The sequence below is a fragment of the Lepisosteus oculatus genome, chromosome 11, assembly GCF_040954835.1.
Source record: "Lepisosteus oculatus isolate fLepOcu1 chromosome 11, fLepOcu1.hap2, whole genome shotgun sequence".
NCBI lineage: Eukaryota > Metazoa > Chordata > Actinopteri > Semionotiformes > Lepisosteidae > Lepisosteus > Lepisosteus oculatus.
The window spans coordinates 8,902,242-8,917,890 of NC_090706.1; the positions used below are offsets into that span (position 1 = coordinate 8,902,242).

The window sequence follows — 15,649 nt, forward strand, 5'->3', positions numbered from 1 at the left end:
CGTGACATCATTATAACACACTACGCAGGCATATACTGTAGGTTTCCGTGTCCCCGACGGGCACTCCCTCAGAAGTCGTTCATTGCGTCAGACCGGGCTGAGGAATGCACAACGCCTCCTCAGAAATACAGAACTCAGAGAAAACGCGATACAGGGCAACGATCTCCTCCCATTCAATGCTATTAACGCACGTCTTCGTGAACTGACCCCCAAAAAGCTAAATTACATGGACGCTTCAGTCCATCATTATCTTCCCCCGAATCCTCTTCGATCGAAGCCGGTAAAACCCTACAGATGTTTACTCCTCTCTCGGGTGGAGTTACGCATTTTACGTCCAAGTTTTCATGGTCCTCCTTGAACTGAAACTGACGTGAGTGAGAGCGAATCAATTCCCAGTATCCTCGCCGCGGTCCAATCACAAGTATGCGTAGGCGGGGCCTTGGCGTAGTTCTGCTTAATCGGTTTTACAGTTGAAGCAGCTATCAAATCTAGACATTTTCTTTTTAGGAAAACTTCAAGCGAGTTGAGATGATGGCTGGTAAAAGCCTTATGTGAGAGCAGAAAGGATCGTTTTCTCGGACCCTCTTTTCCTTTACGGTATGAGTGCTACGTTTTTAAATACTTTCTGGTATGGGGGAGTTATGAGTAAAAAGACAATGTTGCTTCGTGTCTGCAACATTGTGTCGGTAGTCTACTGTAGTTGCTTGAGTTTAATTATGGGTGGTTTCACTTTACTTCCTGCTAAATTGGGAGCCATGAAGTTGACAAGAAACCCTTCGAAAAAGTGTTTTTAGTGATCCGCGGGACGAAGAAAGACAATTCAGTGATGTGGAAAGAAAATAAAGTTGTTAAAATCCGGGATTACGTAGATCGTATGAAGTATCACTGACGATAAAACCACACATTTAATTTTCGCAGCTCACTGCGGCATCGAACTGCCTTATAAAAATGCGATTTACTTGCAGCGATTCGTTTTACTGATTGAGTTGAATGTTCTTTACGATATGTGAAACGTAAAAGAAAACTTTTCTGAAAGAAACGGTGTCTGAACTTTGAATGAGGCAATGGTTCAAAAAAGGAAACCGTGATAGGCCTTGATAACTATCCTGGAAGTGTTTAATAAGTAGACTTCACTTTAGTGGATACCTACGAAGCCCACTGTAGTGCGAGGTACAGGTGATTTATCCGTTACCTATGCACTATATTGTCATTAGGAATAATAATTTTATTTGTATTTTTTTTATTCGCTTTGAAATTTTTGGATACATCCCCCTTTACCTGACGAAGATAAATCCCAACACAGAAAATAGTCCGTTATAACGACCAAATTAGAAATTGATAAGTACTGCCTGGTAAACACAATTTGTGTTTTGCTCCGTTGAAGATTACAAAGCCTACTACAGTACTGGAGACTAATGGTTGATTACTCGAAAGGGGAAGGTTTATGAACAATTTCAATAGACATTGGCGTAAAACTCGTAATTCATGTGGGTTTTCTGAGAGTGAGGATAATCATTGTTCTTGTACACTCCGGGCCAGGGTTTAATAGTGATTAGAAACACAATAATCGAAAAGAAGACCGAAAAGCTAGCCTGACAATACCATGTGCTATTTAAGTAAGCGGATGAGTTGTTTTGACTTGCTGTGAAAAAGGATTAAATGCTTTTAAGACTAAACTATCCAGAACCCAAGCAGGGAAAGCTGCAATAATAACTAATACAAATTCTGAAGTGTTTTTGACAAGTAATTATAGATGTGATGTCTTACTGCTTTTACTACTGCAGAGGTCTCCAGTCCCATCCCTGTAATGCTGAAGCATCCTGTGGTTGTCACTCCTTCCCAGCTGTCACGATAATAAACCAATTGTTGGTGCAATTAGTCAATGCAAGTGTGATATTTACTTGCTAAATGTGGACTCCTGTAAACACATACTGGATTTCTCACAGGGGGGTTCTTTCAACCAAATATTTCTGGGACCCCCTAGCAGGAACGCTGAAACTCTGAGCAACCCTGCAGAGGATCCCCAGAAATCGAAGGAACTTTTCAATCCAAGCAGTGCCTAAAAATCAAAACTCTTCAGCACAGTACAGTGTTTGTCCACCGTCAACATATATCTGTGGATCTGCAGATCTATTTATTTTTATATAATGAATACCGGCCCTGGGCAGCCTGTTGCTGCTGTGGCCAGTATTGCCATGGGGCCCTGGGTTCGGGCCCTGGGGTGCTGTCCGTGTGAGTTTGTAGGTCCTCCGTGTCTTGGTGTGGGTATCCTCACACAGTCCAGAGACATGGTGTTTGGTCACCTGGCTCCTGGGAACAGTGGCTCTGGTAGGAGTGTGTGCATGTCTGTTTGGGGCTGTGTGTTCCCCGGGATGGACTGATGTCCCGTTCAGAGTGCGCCCTGCCTTGTGTCCGCTGCTTGTTGGGATAGGCACTCGCTCTCCCCTCGTGACCCTGAATTGCATGCAGCAATCAGAAAATAGCTAGTAGGACAATATTGGCATTATAATAAAATTGACACCTCCCATTCATTTTGTGTTTAGATATGCCAACATTTTCTTGAAAAGAGGTTATTGTGCACAGAGCCCATTGTGGGGTACTCCTATAGGATGTTACCTCTGAATAAAACTGTAGTAACATGGTTTATAGTTTATTATAGAACTAACTTTTCTATTTTTAAAATTTGTTGCTAAATGGTTAATCTTTTTTTATGTGCATGAAATGTCGATTCTTTGAATTTCTGTCCTGAAAATGGGTATGTGTATTAGAATAGATTGGCTGTGAAATGCAAGTGGCAGCTGTAGGCAGCCATCCTATGCTCATCTATGCAGCTTTATAATAATTTGGATAATTACAAGTTAAGGTCTGCTGTGGTGTTAGTGGGTTTTAGTAAAGATAGGTAAATATTTGCCGGCCCTAGTGATAGAAACACCAGTGACTAATCTGATCGACCTCGGGGAGCCACTAGACCAGCTTGAGCAGGATGTGACTTGTATTCCACCAGGTTTTGAAATTCTTGCAGCCCAGTCCTTTCCCATTCTTCCAGCAGGATTGCCTTGTCTTGAAGTGTGGGGCTGAACTGCACCTTTTCACAGGCTCCACCGGTTTTCAGCAAGACTGTGAGAAGGTGAACAAAGTCTGTCTTAATCTCCTCAAGCCAGCCAGGCAAATGCCTGAGACGAGCTCTTTCATTTGCCGGTAGATGGTACCTGATAGCATGAATCAATATGTTAATGTGGTACCCCACCTGATGTCACATATTTCTGTCTTTCCTAGTTTGTGTTTAGGAAGTTTCAATTTTAGGGTCCCAGCTAGGATGGCAAATGTTTAGCAGCTGGTTCTTCTCTGATTTCATTTTGGAAATGGCAGCATGTGTACATGGCTGATCTCCCACATTGTTTTCATTTTCCAGTTTTATATACAGTCTACAGGCCTCAGCATAGGCAGATTCCAGATGAGGAAATCTTTATAATATTCATCCACCAGTATTAGAAGCCTCTTATTCCTGTTGAGGGTCCTGTGATAACCTGGAGCCAGTCTTGAACGAATAGGTCAAAAGGCAGGACCATACCAAAGGCAGGAATCCAGTCCATCACAAGGCACACGCGTCCATGTCCAAGCACAAGGGTACAATTCGGAGATCCCAGTTAACCTCACTAATACAGTATGTCTTTGGAAGATTGGGTGCTCTGGTTTCTACCTAAGACTAACCCATGTGGTCACAGGGTGAGCATGCAAACGTCACAATAATGACATCCCAGTCTAGCCAGGACCCAAGAGCCATGAAGCAGCTGTGCTTACTGCCACCCTCAATAATAATATCAGCTTAAAATATTAATTGTACTGACGCTAGTTTCTATGGTTTTAAAGTGAGAATGTGCATACATTTGTTTTCCGTTAGATATAAATATCATCTTGTCTTTGCAAGCTACAAGAGGGGTTTAAGGCAGGAAAGGCTCTAGTTTTATCCCACTTTTGTTACCAAATACAAAATTGCACCTGAAGTCATTAAGTTGGACACTGATACTGTATATACAAAGACATATGCAGCACATTGAAATGCGTAGCATACCCTGTATCTTTAGAGCGGTTTACATGAGTATTGTCACCCCTTATTTGAACTCTGTTGTAACGTGAAAGGGTGAAGTAGTGTTCAACTTTGAAAATGCACCATTGATTAAATTATTATAATGTGTTTAATAAGAAATGTATTCATTCAGATGGTAGTTTCAAAGAGCCATTGCCTCTCTCTGTAAAAGAGTGTACAGTATGTGCATGCAGCACTGGAGTAAAATGCGAGGCCCGTGCCTTTAAAAATCCTTTTTTTTTTTTTAGACGTTCCAGTTGCTTGTTTTTTTTACCATTTGCTGGCCTGGGGCAGCTGGAGCTGCAGTGCTGGCAGAAAGGCTGCAGAAGGAGTTATGGCGGCGCTAGGGTTGAACAGCTGCCTTCACAAGTGTGAGCAGAATCAGAGTGACTCAGTGTGACAGAGTCTGCAACGTGTGGGGAACTGGTGAACGCGTCCCTATTTGACTCACTCCGTCACACGCCCACCTGATGACCAGCCCACAGCACGAGTGCCTCCTGACGAGGCGCCTGTTGGGCAAATCAGTTAGGCGCACTTCACAGATAATTATAGTGCAGGCCTGATGTATGTTTCCACATGATGGAGATATTTTCTCATTTTTCCATTTCCTTGTGAGCAAGACATTTATTACAAAAGTAACAGAATATATTTAAGTATTCACCAGAATAATAAACATCTTTTACAGAGCTACACATAATGAGTCTTTGGAATGGTTTTAGTTTAGGAGGAGCTGAAGTGTATTTACGAGGAAGGATTTGTGAGTTGATATTCTTATATACCAGGATGTAGTAGTCAGGATTGTCCAGTCTTGGAACTAAATGGAAATTACTGTTAGAATGAAAATAAGATATGTAGCTGAGAAGGACAAAGAATTGAAACCTGTAAGCTTCAGAAAGAGAATTCCTTTATGTGCTGTACAGATTAATCAGGCCATTAAAATGGCCTCCATGTCACTTAGGCTGTCTCGGTAAACAAGGCTCCAAAGACAAGCAAGGCTAACAGCTTGTTCACACCTAAGCCGTGTAGAGCTGTGCACACTGATGTACCGCTGAGCTGACATGAAGCTGCAGTCATGCAGTCATGCTGTTTCTGTACCATCACCTTGGAAGGTGAGGGCTGTAGCCGTTTGGATGCTTTACATAAATGCACAGTTTATTCTGTGTAACTGAGTTAATTTTTAGTGATAGTTCAATGTCGAGATTGAGTGATCTACTGTACAACAACATTTCCTACCAGTTTAGATCCTTAAATTGTTTGTCTGAGTATTATAAATTGCTTATTTTCTTAATGATAAATTGTGTACACTATTTTCCCATGTGATCCTTGGTAAGTTTTATCATATGTTTAGCCCTGTTGCTTTGTTGCAGTTACTTTGAAAACGGCTTTTAAAGGAGTGCTTCAGGCTAATTTTCAGGAAGTGGAGAAGGGAAGTAAGAGTTTAAGTTCAGTTCTCGATAGTACATATGAAATGGGGGTTAATTTCTGGTCTTAAGTATCTTGCATGGAACTTTTAAAGGAACTGCATGTCTTAAGTACTATACAGTGGCTCTGAGGGGACCTGATACAAGTATTTTAAAAAACAAACCAGAATACTGTAGAAATTAAAAAGCATTTCTTTAGGGTTGTGGGGTCTGGAAGGAACTGCCCAACCAAGATGTTGAAATGGATTCCTTGGCATCCCTCAGGAAACAACACAGATAAGATCCTTGAATCAATAAGCTTACAAGCTACCTTGACAGAGATGGGCTGCAGAGCTCCCCCTTGTGACCTCTCGTATATCCTGACTCCGTTGGTCCCAACAATGTCTGCTGGACATGGGATTTGCATTCAACTGGACCCTTTGACGCCACTGCTAAATGGTTCCTGTAACTGATCTGTTTTTTTTTCTGTACTCAGTCCTTGGTTTTAAAAATACCATAGAGATCAAATCAGTTAAGGGCACCAATTAGCACTGGAGTTTGAGGGCCCAGTTGGAATATACCCAGCAGCCACAGGGGCAGGGACAGATTTTGGTGTTTGTAGGCCCTGGGCCCTTTCACTCCGAAATGTGCAAAAAGAGGGGGAAAGGCCAATCGAATTACGTTGATTGGCGTGCTGCACTTTAAACTATTCTAATGCTAAACCACGTGATTGATGGAGCGATACTTTTAGATTCTAGAACAGCTGCTAGACAGTGTGTGATTATTGATTTGGAGCACCTAGAGTCGATCGCAAGCATGGTGTTTCAGCTCGTTGTTCGTTAGTCACTAGTGTTTCCCTCCCTCCTAGGCCCTAAAACATGTGTAGGCCCTAGGCACTGTGCGTACAGTGCAGAATGGGAAATCTGGCGCTGCACAGGGGACCTTCAGGAGCAGCAGAGCCACAGCTGTAACTGGAAAGTAATCTATAGCACACGATTTTAAAATTCCATGAAACTGGGGCTCCCAGTCAGCTCAAGCAGGAAGAGCACTCGTGTGAGTGCAGGGCACGATCCGTGATCCGGCTCCTGTGATCCATGGGTTCGAGCCTGCCCGTGATGGGGATTTCCCAGGCTGCAGTGCAGAACTGGCCGAGTGCTGCCAAGGGAAAAGTAGGAATGAAGGGCTCAAAGCGATACAGCAGCTCCAGCCCTTTCCTGAGCTTCAGGAGTCTCCTGCTGAGGGAAGTCGCTATATCTCCTGCGGAGGGGGGCCGTAGCCAGTGATGTGGTCTGAAGGTGGGGAGGTGGGGGTGGAGGAGTCTGTGTACGCTTCCCTGTGAGAGGTCGTACATGTGTAGCCAAGATGGGATCAACACTAATTTGTCGATTCCAAGTGGAGTGAGTATAAAAAATTGATGATTACGGTTTTAAAAATGTAAAAAAAGGAACCAGGAGACACAGTACACACTTCTTACTTTGCTCGATTGGGATAATCATAGGTCATCATCACACCACCTATTCTGTGAAGGGAAGAGTTAAAATGATGTATTACACTCGTAAGACCCCTTAGGTCGCTGTATATGTGATTGTTGTGCAGCTCTCCTTTATGAGTCGTCTTGTGTAAATGAAACGTGGTCACGTTTTGCAGCTCCAATCTTGTGTGATTGGAACACCTGCACCAGCAGAGAAAGTCCTAGGGGGCTGTTGAGTTTTTATGTGTCGTTCAACTATGTGAGAATAATAGCAGTTATTGCCACTTGTATGAACTAACCACTCTGCTATAGCAAAACACTTCTCAGCACAGTGAGGGAGCACTGCTGCAGGCTGGGAGCATTTATTTCTGGGCTGTCTGAGAACAATCACATCACTCAGCCTCTGTGAATTACTCCTCTGTACAATGTAGTACGCAGTTTTTTAAATATGAAAGGGCGATACTAAGATTCTAAAACTGGCCAACTGCATCTAACTCTTTTATTTGAATTTAACAAGAGAATAAAGCTTAATTTTTCAATAATTTTTACAAGAACTACATCTGGTTTGTTGTACATAAAAAACCATACAGCTGAAACTCTAGCAATCTGGACATAATTAGAAACATTTGTTAGTTTAGTTGACTTTCAGCAGCCCAAATTAAAACACCAAGAGGAAAGGAACTAACCGTTGCAAACACATGGATGTGTATTGAGGTATTTCTCTGCCTAGTTAACATTTCAGTAACATTTCACCAAATGTTTTGAAAAGCGTTGCCAGAAAAATGTTTTAATTTAGCAAAGCTAGCGCTGGCAATGGGAATAGTCTGGCAGAGTGAAACCTGGCTGTTTTAAATGTTTGATTCAGTGAAGTTGTCTGTAAAAAATCTGCAGTAATTCCTTTGTGTGCAAAACTTAAATGCTAGTTTAATTATTTTTTTTGCATTTGCACGTTTCCGTTTTTAGCAATTTACAGTATCTGTCCCCCTTGCAATACGGCTGTAAACTGTGAATCCCACTTACACTGTGCTCAAAATTAAGTAAACTCCCATTTCTTATTAATAGGGAGCCCTGAAGCGTGTGAAAGAGATTCAGTAAGGAATACTGAGTAGTACGTGTCTGTGCTGCCTGACATGATTTGACAGAGCAAGCTTTAAGAAATTTGCATTACAGAGAAGATTTGAATTGCATATCCAACAATAATGTTGACAACTTCCACTGACCACCAGAGGTGTGTAGCACACAGGATATAACTCACGAAAGAACTCGAATGAAAACAAATTCTATAAACCACACCTTTAAAAACTGTTTTTGATGTGTGCATCAGCCCAATCACAGTCAAGATGTGAAATGGTTTTTTTTTTCATTTTTTTCTAAAGCACAATGTTAGTGCCATGGAAATATGCAGTTTCAATTTCTTAAAGATTTGAGATGCATCACTTTCAGATTTCCTGCTAGGGCGTCTTGCTGAGCAAAGACACACTAACACCATGCATCGGTGATGTGGATGTCTAGGTCTGTCACAACTCAGGAATGCCAGATTGCCTCTGGAGTTTCCATTAGCAAGTCAGATCTGCTGCTCCTAATCTCTCTTGGTGCTCTTCTGCTGTATCTCTGCTTGGCTGTGCTACCCTTTTCCAGGTTTTCAGGAGGAGCCTAAGTTGTTGTTGTTTTCCTGGATTGATTTTGTTTGCACACCTGGTCTTAAAACTCTTCTGAACTGGCAGTGGAACACCACACTCTGTTCTCCATCCCCCTCTACAAAAATACTTCAGTTTTCCTTCCTTAGGACTCGAGGAATGCAGTGCATTCAGAGGTCAGTGGTCACGCAGGAATGTATTTAATAATAATAATTGCTTACACTTATATAGCGCTTTTCTGGACACTCCACTCAAAGCGCTTTACAGGTAATGGGGACTCCCCTCCACCACCACCAATGTGCAGCCCCACCTGGATGATGCGACGGCAGCCATAGTGCGCCAGAACGCTCACCACACATCAGCTATCAGTGGGGAGGAGAGCAGAGTTATGAAACCAATTCATAGAGGGGGCCATGATTGGTAAGGGCCAATGGGAAATTTGGCCTGGACGCCGGGGTTACACCCCTACTCTTTTCGAGAAACGCCCTGGGATTTTTAATGACCACAGAGAGTCAGGACCTCAGTTTTACGTCTCATCCGAAGGATGGCACCTGTTTACAGTATAGTGTCCCCGTCACTATACTGGGGCATTAGGACCCACATGGACCACAGGGTGAGCGCCCCCTGTTGGCCCCACTAACACCTCTTCCAGCAGCAACCTTAGTTTTTCCCAGGAGGTCTCCCATCCAGGTACTGACCAGACTCACACCTGCTGGGCTTCAGTGGGCTACCAGTTGTGAGTTGCAGGGTGATATGGGTGCTGGCTTTTTTAATGCCAGCTCTTTAATGTTAATGGTCTACTTCATCATGCCAATTGCACTTTTTAGTGCATTTCCATACATAGAGAAGACCATATTAAAATATACCCTATATTCTTTTGGATCTTTATTTTGCACACTCATAACAGATCAGTTGCCTTGGCACAAATCTCTGTATAACCGGGTTTGGGCAGGGAACAAGATATCCACACATTATCAAAAAGCATTGTGTCTATTATAGTAGCTTACAGGTACTTATCAGAGGTGGGAATGAAATGGTAGGGGTTCTGGTATTTGTGCCAGAATGATGCTGAACTCCAGCCCTGCTTAACTGAACTAGATCCATTGTTTTATGACTAACAAACTGACCATTGTAAAGAGTGGCAACACTTATATGCACAGAAGTACGCCAAACTTAAAACCAAATATTTAGTTTTGCATTGTTTGAAAAGTTAAAAACAATACAAAAATATATTTTTTAAAAGGTTACTCATTTTTAAATTAAAAAAATAAATCCACTTTTTTTTTAATTCAACTGACTTGTAGAGCACTATTCTATTTTTTAAATGTTCACAAATCTTACATGAAAATAACAGGTGTAGTGTAACAATGTATTACTGATAAACAGATGAACTAATTTACAATCTTTATTGCACCCAATTAAAAAGGGTGCCCCTTTCTGAGTGAAGCTGTTTTAATTTTAATTTTGATTAATTATTTTTCCCATGGGCAAATATTTATTGAAATTTGCATTCAAATGAAAAGGGGTGACTTTAGCAGGCAATAACATTCGTGTGGAATGACACAAACACAGGCTAGATTGTACCCTCTTTATTTAATTTTGCAGTGATTTTGAAATGTGAGTGCTTGATGTTTCAAATTACAGGAGAACACTGAGGAACGGGATTTTTTGCGGCTCAAATGTACCCAGTCCTTTATTTCTTCACTTTTTGTTGTTGAGCTAGTATCATAAAACCTATTTAATGTTAAATTTGGAAATGGTGTAAAGATGTCCACACTTTTGTTTCAGCGAATACACAACTTGATGTTGGGCTCTTTTGTAGCCTAAATGTTATTCCTGAGGTATATTTTAGGGGCTGGAGCCTTGCAGGTGTGAGAGCTGTTTTTTAGTTAGAGTGGGAAAACTGGTTTATATGTGGTGGCTATGCGAGTTGCTCAATGCTGCGTATGCCTAGTTTTTATTACACCAAAAAAACAAAGACTACACCCTGGACTATGCTGTTAGCAACACTGGTGGGGGTTAGAGTTTAAAAGATGTTAGCTTTATGTTTAACTGACCACGTCAGTGTGCTACTTTATTTCTGTCCTCAATTTAGGCACAGGAATGGCAATATACAGTATCAATGACAACTGCATGTTAGTGGGTCAATTCAAATATTTCCTGCTAGTGATTTGTGCCATTTTCTGTTGCTGTTCATCTGTTCCATTTTCTGTTGCTGTTCATCTGTTCCAAAAGCTGCTAATTTTGGGAAATTCTGCTTTCGCTGTGGTGGGTTTCCAGTCTGTGGATGGAGAACAGGAAGGTTTTGTTTCGCTTCTATGCCATCGCTTTTTTTTTTAAGTTGAAACCAAAATTGAGTAATAGGGAGAACTAATTAAGACTCCACCACTGCAAAGTGCCCTTAGGAAGGTATTTGGTTGTGTTAAACAGAAAAACAACTGTTTTTTTGTGAAACATAAAAAAGTCCAAAAGGTCCAAAACCTGTCATTTTGTCATTTTGTATGTTTGCTGCTGTCTCTATCAAGTATTGGATTTCTTTAAGGGTATACAGAACATTAGTCTCAATTGATATGTATTCCTATGGTCTCAGCTGTCAAAACAGTCATTGTGGGAGTAATGCCCTGCGGTGCCACACCATAAGTATAACATTGCACCTGATGTACCCATTTGGACCCATGAACCTGCTTCCCTGATACACCTGCCTGTCAGTCACGCATTGCTAGACTTGCTCTCAGCATCATGATGCCTTACAGGGCAGTTTGTACTGATCGAAGGAGCAGCACATCTCTCCCTGACATGAATGATGGCCTGAAGGTGCCCAGAAAATCGTAAGAGTCTCATACTGAAAGCCAAGACATCCCTGGCCAATAGCTGTTGTCTGTCTTTACCAGGTTTTAGCCCATTCTGGTCAAATCTCAGAAGTTAAGAAAGGCTGGGAGTGGTGAGTCCTTGGTATCTCCAAAGGTTTGAGTAGTATGTAGAACTAGAGTTAGGTAGGTAGTCTGTACTACTAGAAGAAGTGTAGACTTTCCTATCCAGTGCCTTTTTATCCTGATTGGAGGATTCTGTACTGTAGGAAGTGCTTTGCTTTGAATGAGGTGTTAAATTGAGGTCCTGACTACCTGATCCCATGTCACTGAAGAAGAAGGGTGTTAAGCCAGTGTCCTGGTTAAATTCCACAATCTCTCCTATTTAAAGTTCCCCCTAATTTAATCTGTGAAGTAATTTCTCACTTCTCCACCATGTCTCCTGTGTAGTGGGCCTGGTGATGTAGAATTGAAGTGTTTTGGTATCTTTTAGAACTAAAACCGCTATATAGTGTAAAAGCGTTTGTTGCTCTGACCTCACTTAACCAGGCAGGATTCTGTTTTTTGGTTAGGCAAATTAAGAGCTATTTGGCAGTTTAGTAGTATTTAAAGTAAACGGAGATCGCCTGAATTTCTGTCCTTTTTTTTTGTCCTTTGTTTTTGTTTTCTTTCTGTGTTTGATTGTGTTTTTTGTCCTTTGTTTTTTTGCTAACAGTTTCACCTCAGCTGATGTACTGTAGGTTATTTCAACTTGACGTGAAATTGAGACTTGAAGTTCTTTTAATGAAGTGCAGCGGCACTTTGAAAGAGGTTTTGTAGATGTCAATTGTCGACAAAATAAAAGCATTAGAGTCAGGTTCTTCTTTCTTAGTATTGATACAGACCTACCAAGGGAGGTAAAATGTGTTCGCAAAACCAATCTGCAGTTCTCATTGGTTATTTTTCAGATTTTAGCTGGGTTACTGGTGAAAATAATCACTTAGGCCAAAATTAGGTTCTGAGTGACTTCAAATTGCCCCAAAAGAAAAAACTGATCTCCTTGTAATATAAACAGATTCTGAGGATCATATGTATAAACGCTTGGGGATGTGAACTGTTCATTGCATTACTGTAAGCTTGAAAGTGCAGTAGGGCCTATTTTCCGTGAATCATTGGTGCTGTTGCACATGAATGGTTCCTGTATGGAGACTGGAGTACTTACAACAGAATAGCATTGCAAGGTCAAGTTGTTCTGTGAACGCTGTTGTTAAAGGATTAACAGGGTTGCAGTCACAGGTGGCAGATGATGTTCCTCAGTGGGATGTCTGTGTTTTGGAAGCTCACACAGGAGAGCAAAGTGTCAAAAAAATGTTTTCACTTCCATTTGTAGTCTGAGGGCTTCAGCAGCAGGCCGCCAGAACCTGCTTAATTCTAATGTCAATGGTTCAGGAGATACAGGAAACAGAAAAATAACACCACCACTATTATCCTTTGAAAATGAATTCTATAACATGAACGCCTGCTTTCCTAGAGCAGTCGCTTGACTACAAGGCCTTCCAAAGTTTGTACATTAACTTATATAATAATAAAGGTCTCTGGGTCAATGCTACCTCAGTGCTGTCCACTTAGAACAGAGTGCCCTTTGACTGAATAGATAAATACTTTATTGTCCACTACTGTGAAAATCTGCCTTTGGCTTTTCCCATAAAACTACAAAACACACAAACAAAGCATAAAAGTCACAGAAAATCACATGAAATGCATGAAATCACAACAACAGTACGTGATACATAAACAAATGGATCAATAAATAGGTAGTGAGGGGGGACAACATTTACTGGCAAACTCTTCTGCCGCCCTCCCCTCAGATCTAAAGCAGTACCCACAATGCCTTTTCCCCAGTAGTTCCTTGCTTGCTGCTTATCGTAAAGAAGATTCAACATGCTCTTTCGCTGCTCTTTTGCAGCTGAGATTGAGGAAGCTCAATTCAAAGGCGGGAGGGGAGGTGTTCCGGTGTGAACTTTGCAGCTGCTGAGGGTTCCTTATCCTGGAAACTGGGCTGTTGTTCACACTTCAATTTCACCTCACCTCTTCCCTGTCGTCTCTCATTGGTTTAACACACCAGTCGGCCAGCTCATCTTAGGGGGGTGTTGCTGGCTTGTGGAGGCACGTGTACGAATACAGAGTGTGGGAATGCCCTTACTGCTCCCTCACCAATAAAGTCTGAATCATACCGACTCTTTTCCTGTGGTTGCAACAACATGATATTTTTTTGACACCACTTTTGAGACATACACACTTAACTGTCATGTTTGGCCTCTCCAAGCCAGTTAGGCCCTCACCTTATGAGGGTTACACTAACACAATGCTAAAACTTCTCCTTCTCTTTTTGTGTGACCACTGCACCAAGTGTGTCAAAGTTAAATGACAAGCCAGGGGCTGTTGCTGTCATCCATGATACTTGCCAAATTTGCTAAAATACCAATTATTAAAATGTTTTTTTTTATGAAAGCTTTATTGCAATTTCAGTTGTTTGAATCCTACAATTTGTAGAGCAGTAGTTGAATATACAGGGGGTCTTTAAGTAAAATAAGGTAATTGTGCCCATGAGCAATCATTTATTTACAGATACCGCCAGGTATAATGAGTAATTGTAGGGCTCTGATCAGATTTTTCGACAGCCTCCTTACTTTTTTCAGCACGTACCCACAGTGACGCCAGCATATTAGATCTGTCAGTGTTGAAATCCACATGGAGTTCCTGGAGCCAGGACTTGACTGCTCACTAGTGCCGGATTCAAATCCCTGTGGGTTATTTTTGGTAATGGATTTGTGCGCTCCTGGGAACTAAAAATGAGTCTTTACACGGGCTGCCAGATTCTCCCAGACGAAAGTCAACCCTGCTCTGCTTTCTCCCCCCTCGCAGAGAGCTGAGGCGGAGCGCGCCGCGAGCCGCCATGCCTCTGGTCACCAGGAACATCGAGCCGCGGCACCTCTGTCGCCAGAGCCTGCCCAACACAATCAAGAGCGAGCTTGAGTGCGTCACCAACATCACCCTGTCCAACATCATCCGCCAGCTGGGCAGCCTCAGTAAGTACCCGCCAGGGCCTGACGCGCCGTTACAATAAATTCATTCATTGCATCATTGAAAGCTTTAAAGCAATGGTATATGACAGTCCCTGATCCTGGAGCCTGTCTGTTTGAAGTTAGTCCACTAAACTAGTTAATTACACTGGCTAATTGCTCTAAGGTAATAACTGTGGAGAGCTGTGAAGTGTTACTGCACAGCTGGCTGAGTGCTCTGGGTTAGATTGAGTGGGGCTGGTTCCTACACGAGCTATGACACGTGTCTTAGATGACAGCATGCGGAAGTCAAGGTTGTAGACACACTTTGGGTTGATAAGCAATTTGCAGCTACAGATTTATAGCCAGAAAAGCTAAAAAAATTGTAGCCTGAACTGTACAAATGTAGAATGCGTTTGGTAATGTAGAATATGTTGCCTGCATAACTTGGATGCGTGGTTTTCTTTATCTTGGAGTGGGGCTGATGTGCAGATGTGTGTCTCAGTCTGACCTCCTGAGCAGATGTTCTTGTCACTGTCAGTACAAGCTGCCGAAGGTGCTGAGTTGGCGTGTAGAAATTTAGATTGGCTCTGCCCTTTTTAACATGGCTAGTCACTGGAAACAGTCAAACGCGTTTCCCTGTGGTTGGATCAAGCATTTGGGTTCTGTAGTGCCTGCTGTCCTGGCTCGTGCCTTGTTTTCCCAATAATAATATCTTGATTTGAAACAGATGAATCTCTGGTTTGTAGCGTCAGACTCAGTTTAAACATAGCCCCTTGTTGCTGACCGTATAATGATAGGAGGTCTAATTAGGGCCTGTGAGAGAAAAACAAGGCCATGTACAGTGGTTTGTCTGCTCAGGTTTCAAAATAACAGTAGCCATTTTAAAATAGAGGTTCGACAGACTGCGATAACCACTTCAGACTGTGCAAAGTAGTTGACTCAAGATCGATGACCATTTATTCTCTAGCGGTACATGATCTAAATTTCAAACAAACGCATCTCATTTCTTTCTTATTGTTCCTAAGCTCTATAAAAAGGAACACGGCAGTGTGCATATCCACTCTAGGAAACTACATGTATATAGTATTGCAGTGAGAAGAATGCAGCTTTTTATGTAATACTTTGCTATAGGAGTAGACTCAAAATTGCGGGTATGTGCAGAGAATGTCAGCAAATACTCACACTAGAACAAAGGTGCGGTTG

General features: G+C 42.0%; 1 protein-coding gene across 1 annotated transcript in view; it reads left to right on the forward strand.

Annotated features, from left to right (window-relative positions):
- Window positions 1-437: 437 nt before the first annotated feature.
- Window positions 438-15,649, forward strand: part of wasf2 (WASP family member 2) — a 32,589-nt gene continuing 17,377 nt past the window's right edge. The window contains exons 1-2 of the mRNA XM_006631290.3: window positions 438-597; window positions 14,307-14,470. Coding sequence (XP_006631353.2) covers window positions 14,338-14,470 — 133 coding nt within the window. The 5' untranslated portion in view covers window positions 438-597; window positions 14,307-14,337. The remainder of the gene's footprint in view (window positions 598-14,306; window positions 14,471-15,649) is intronic.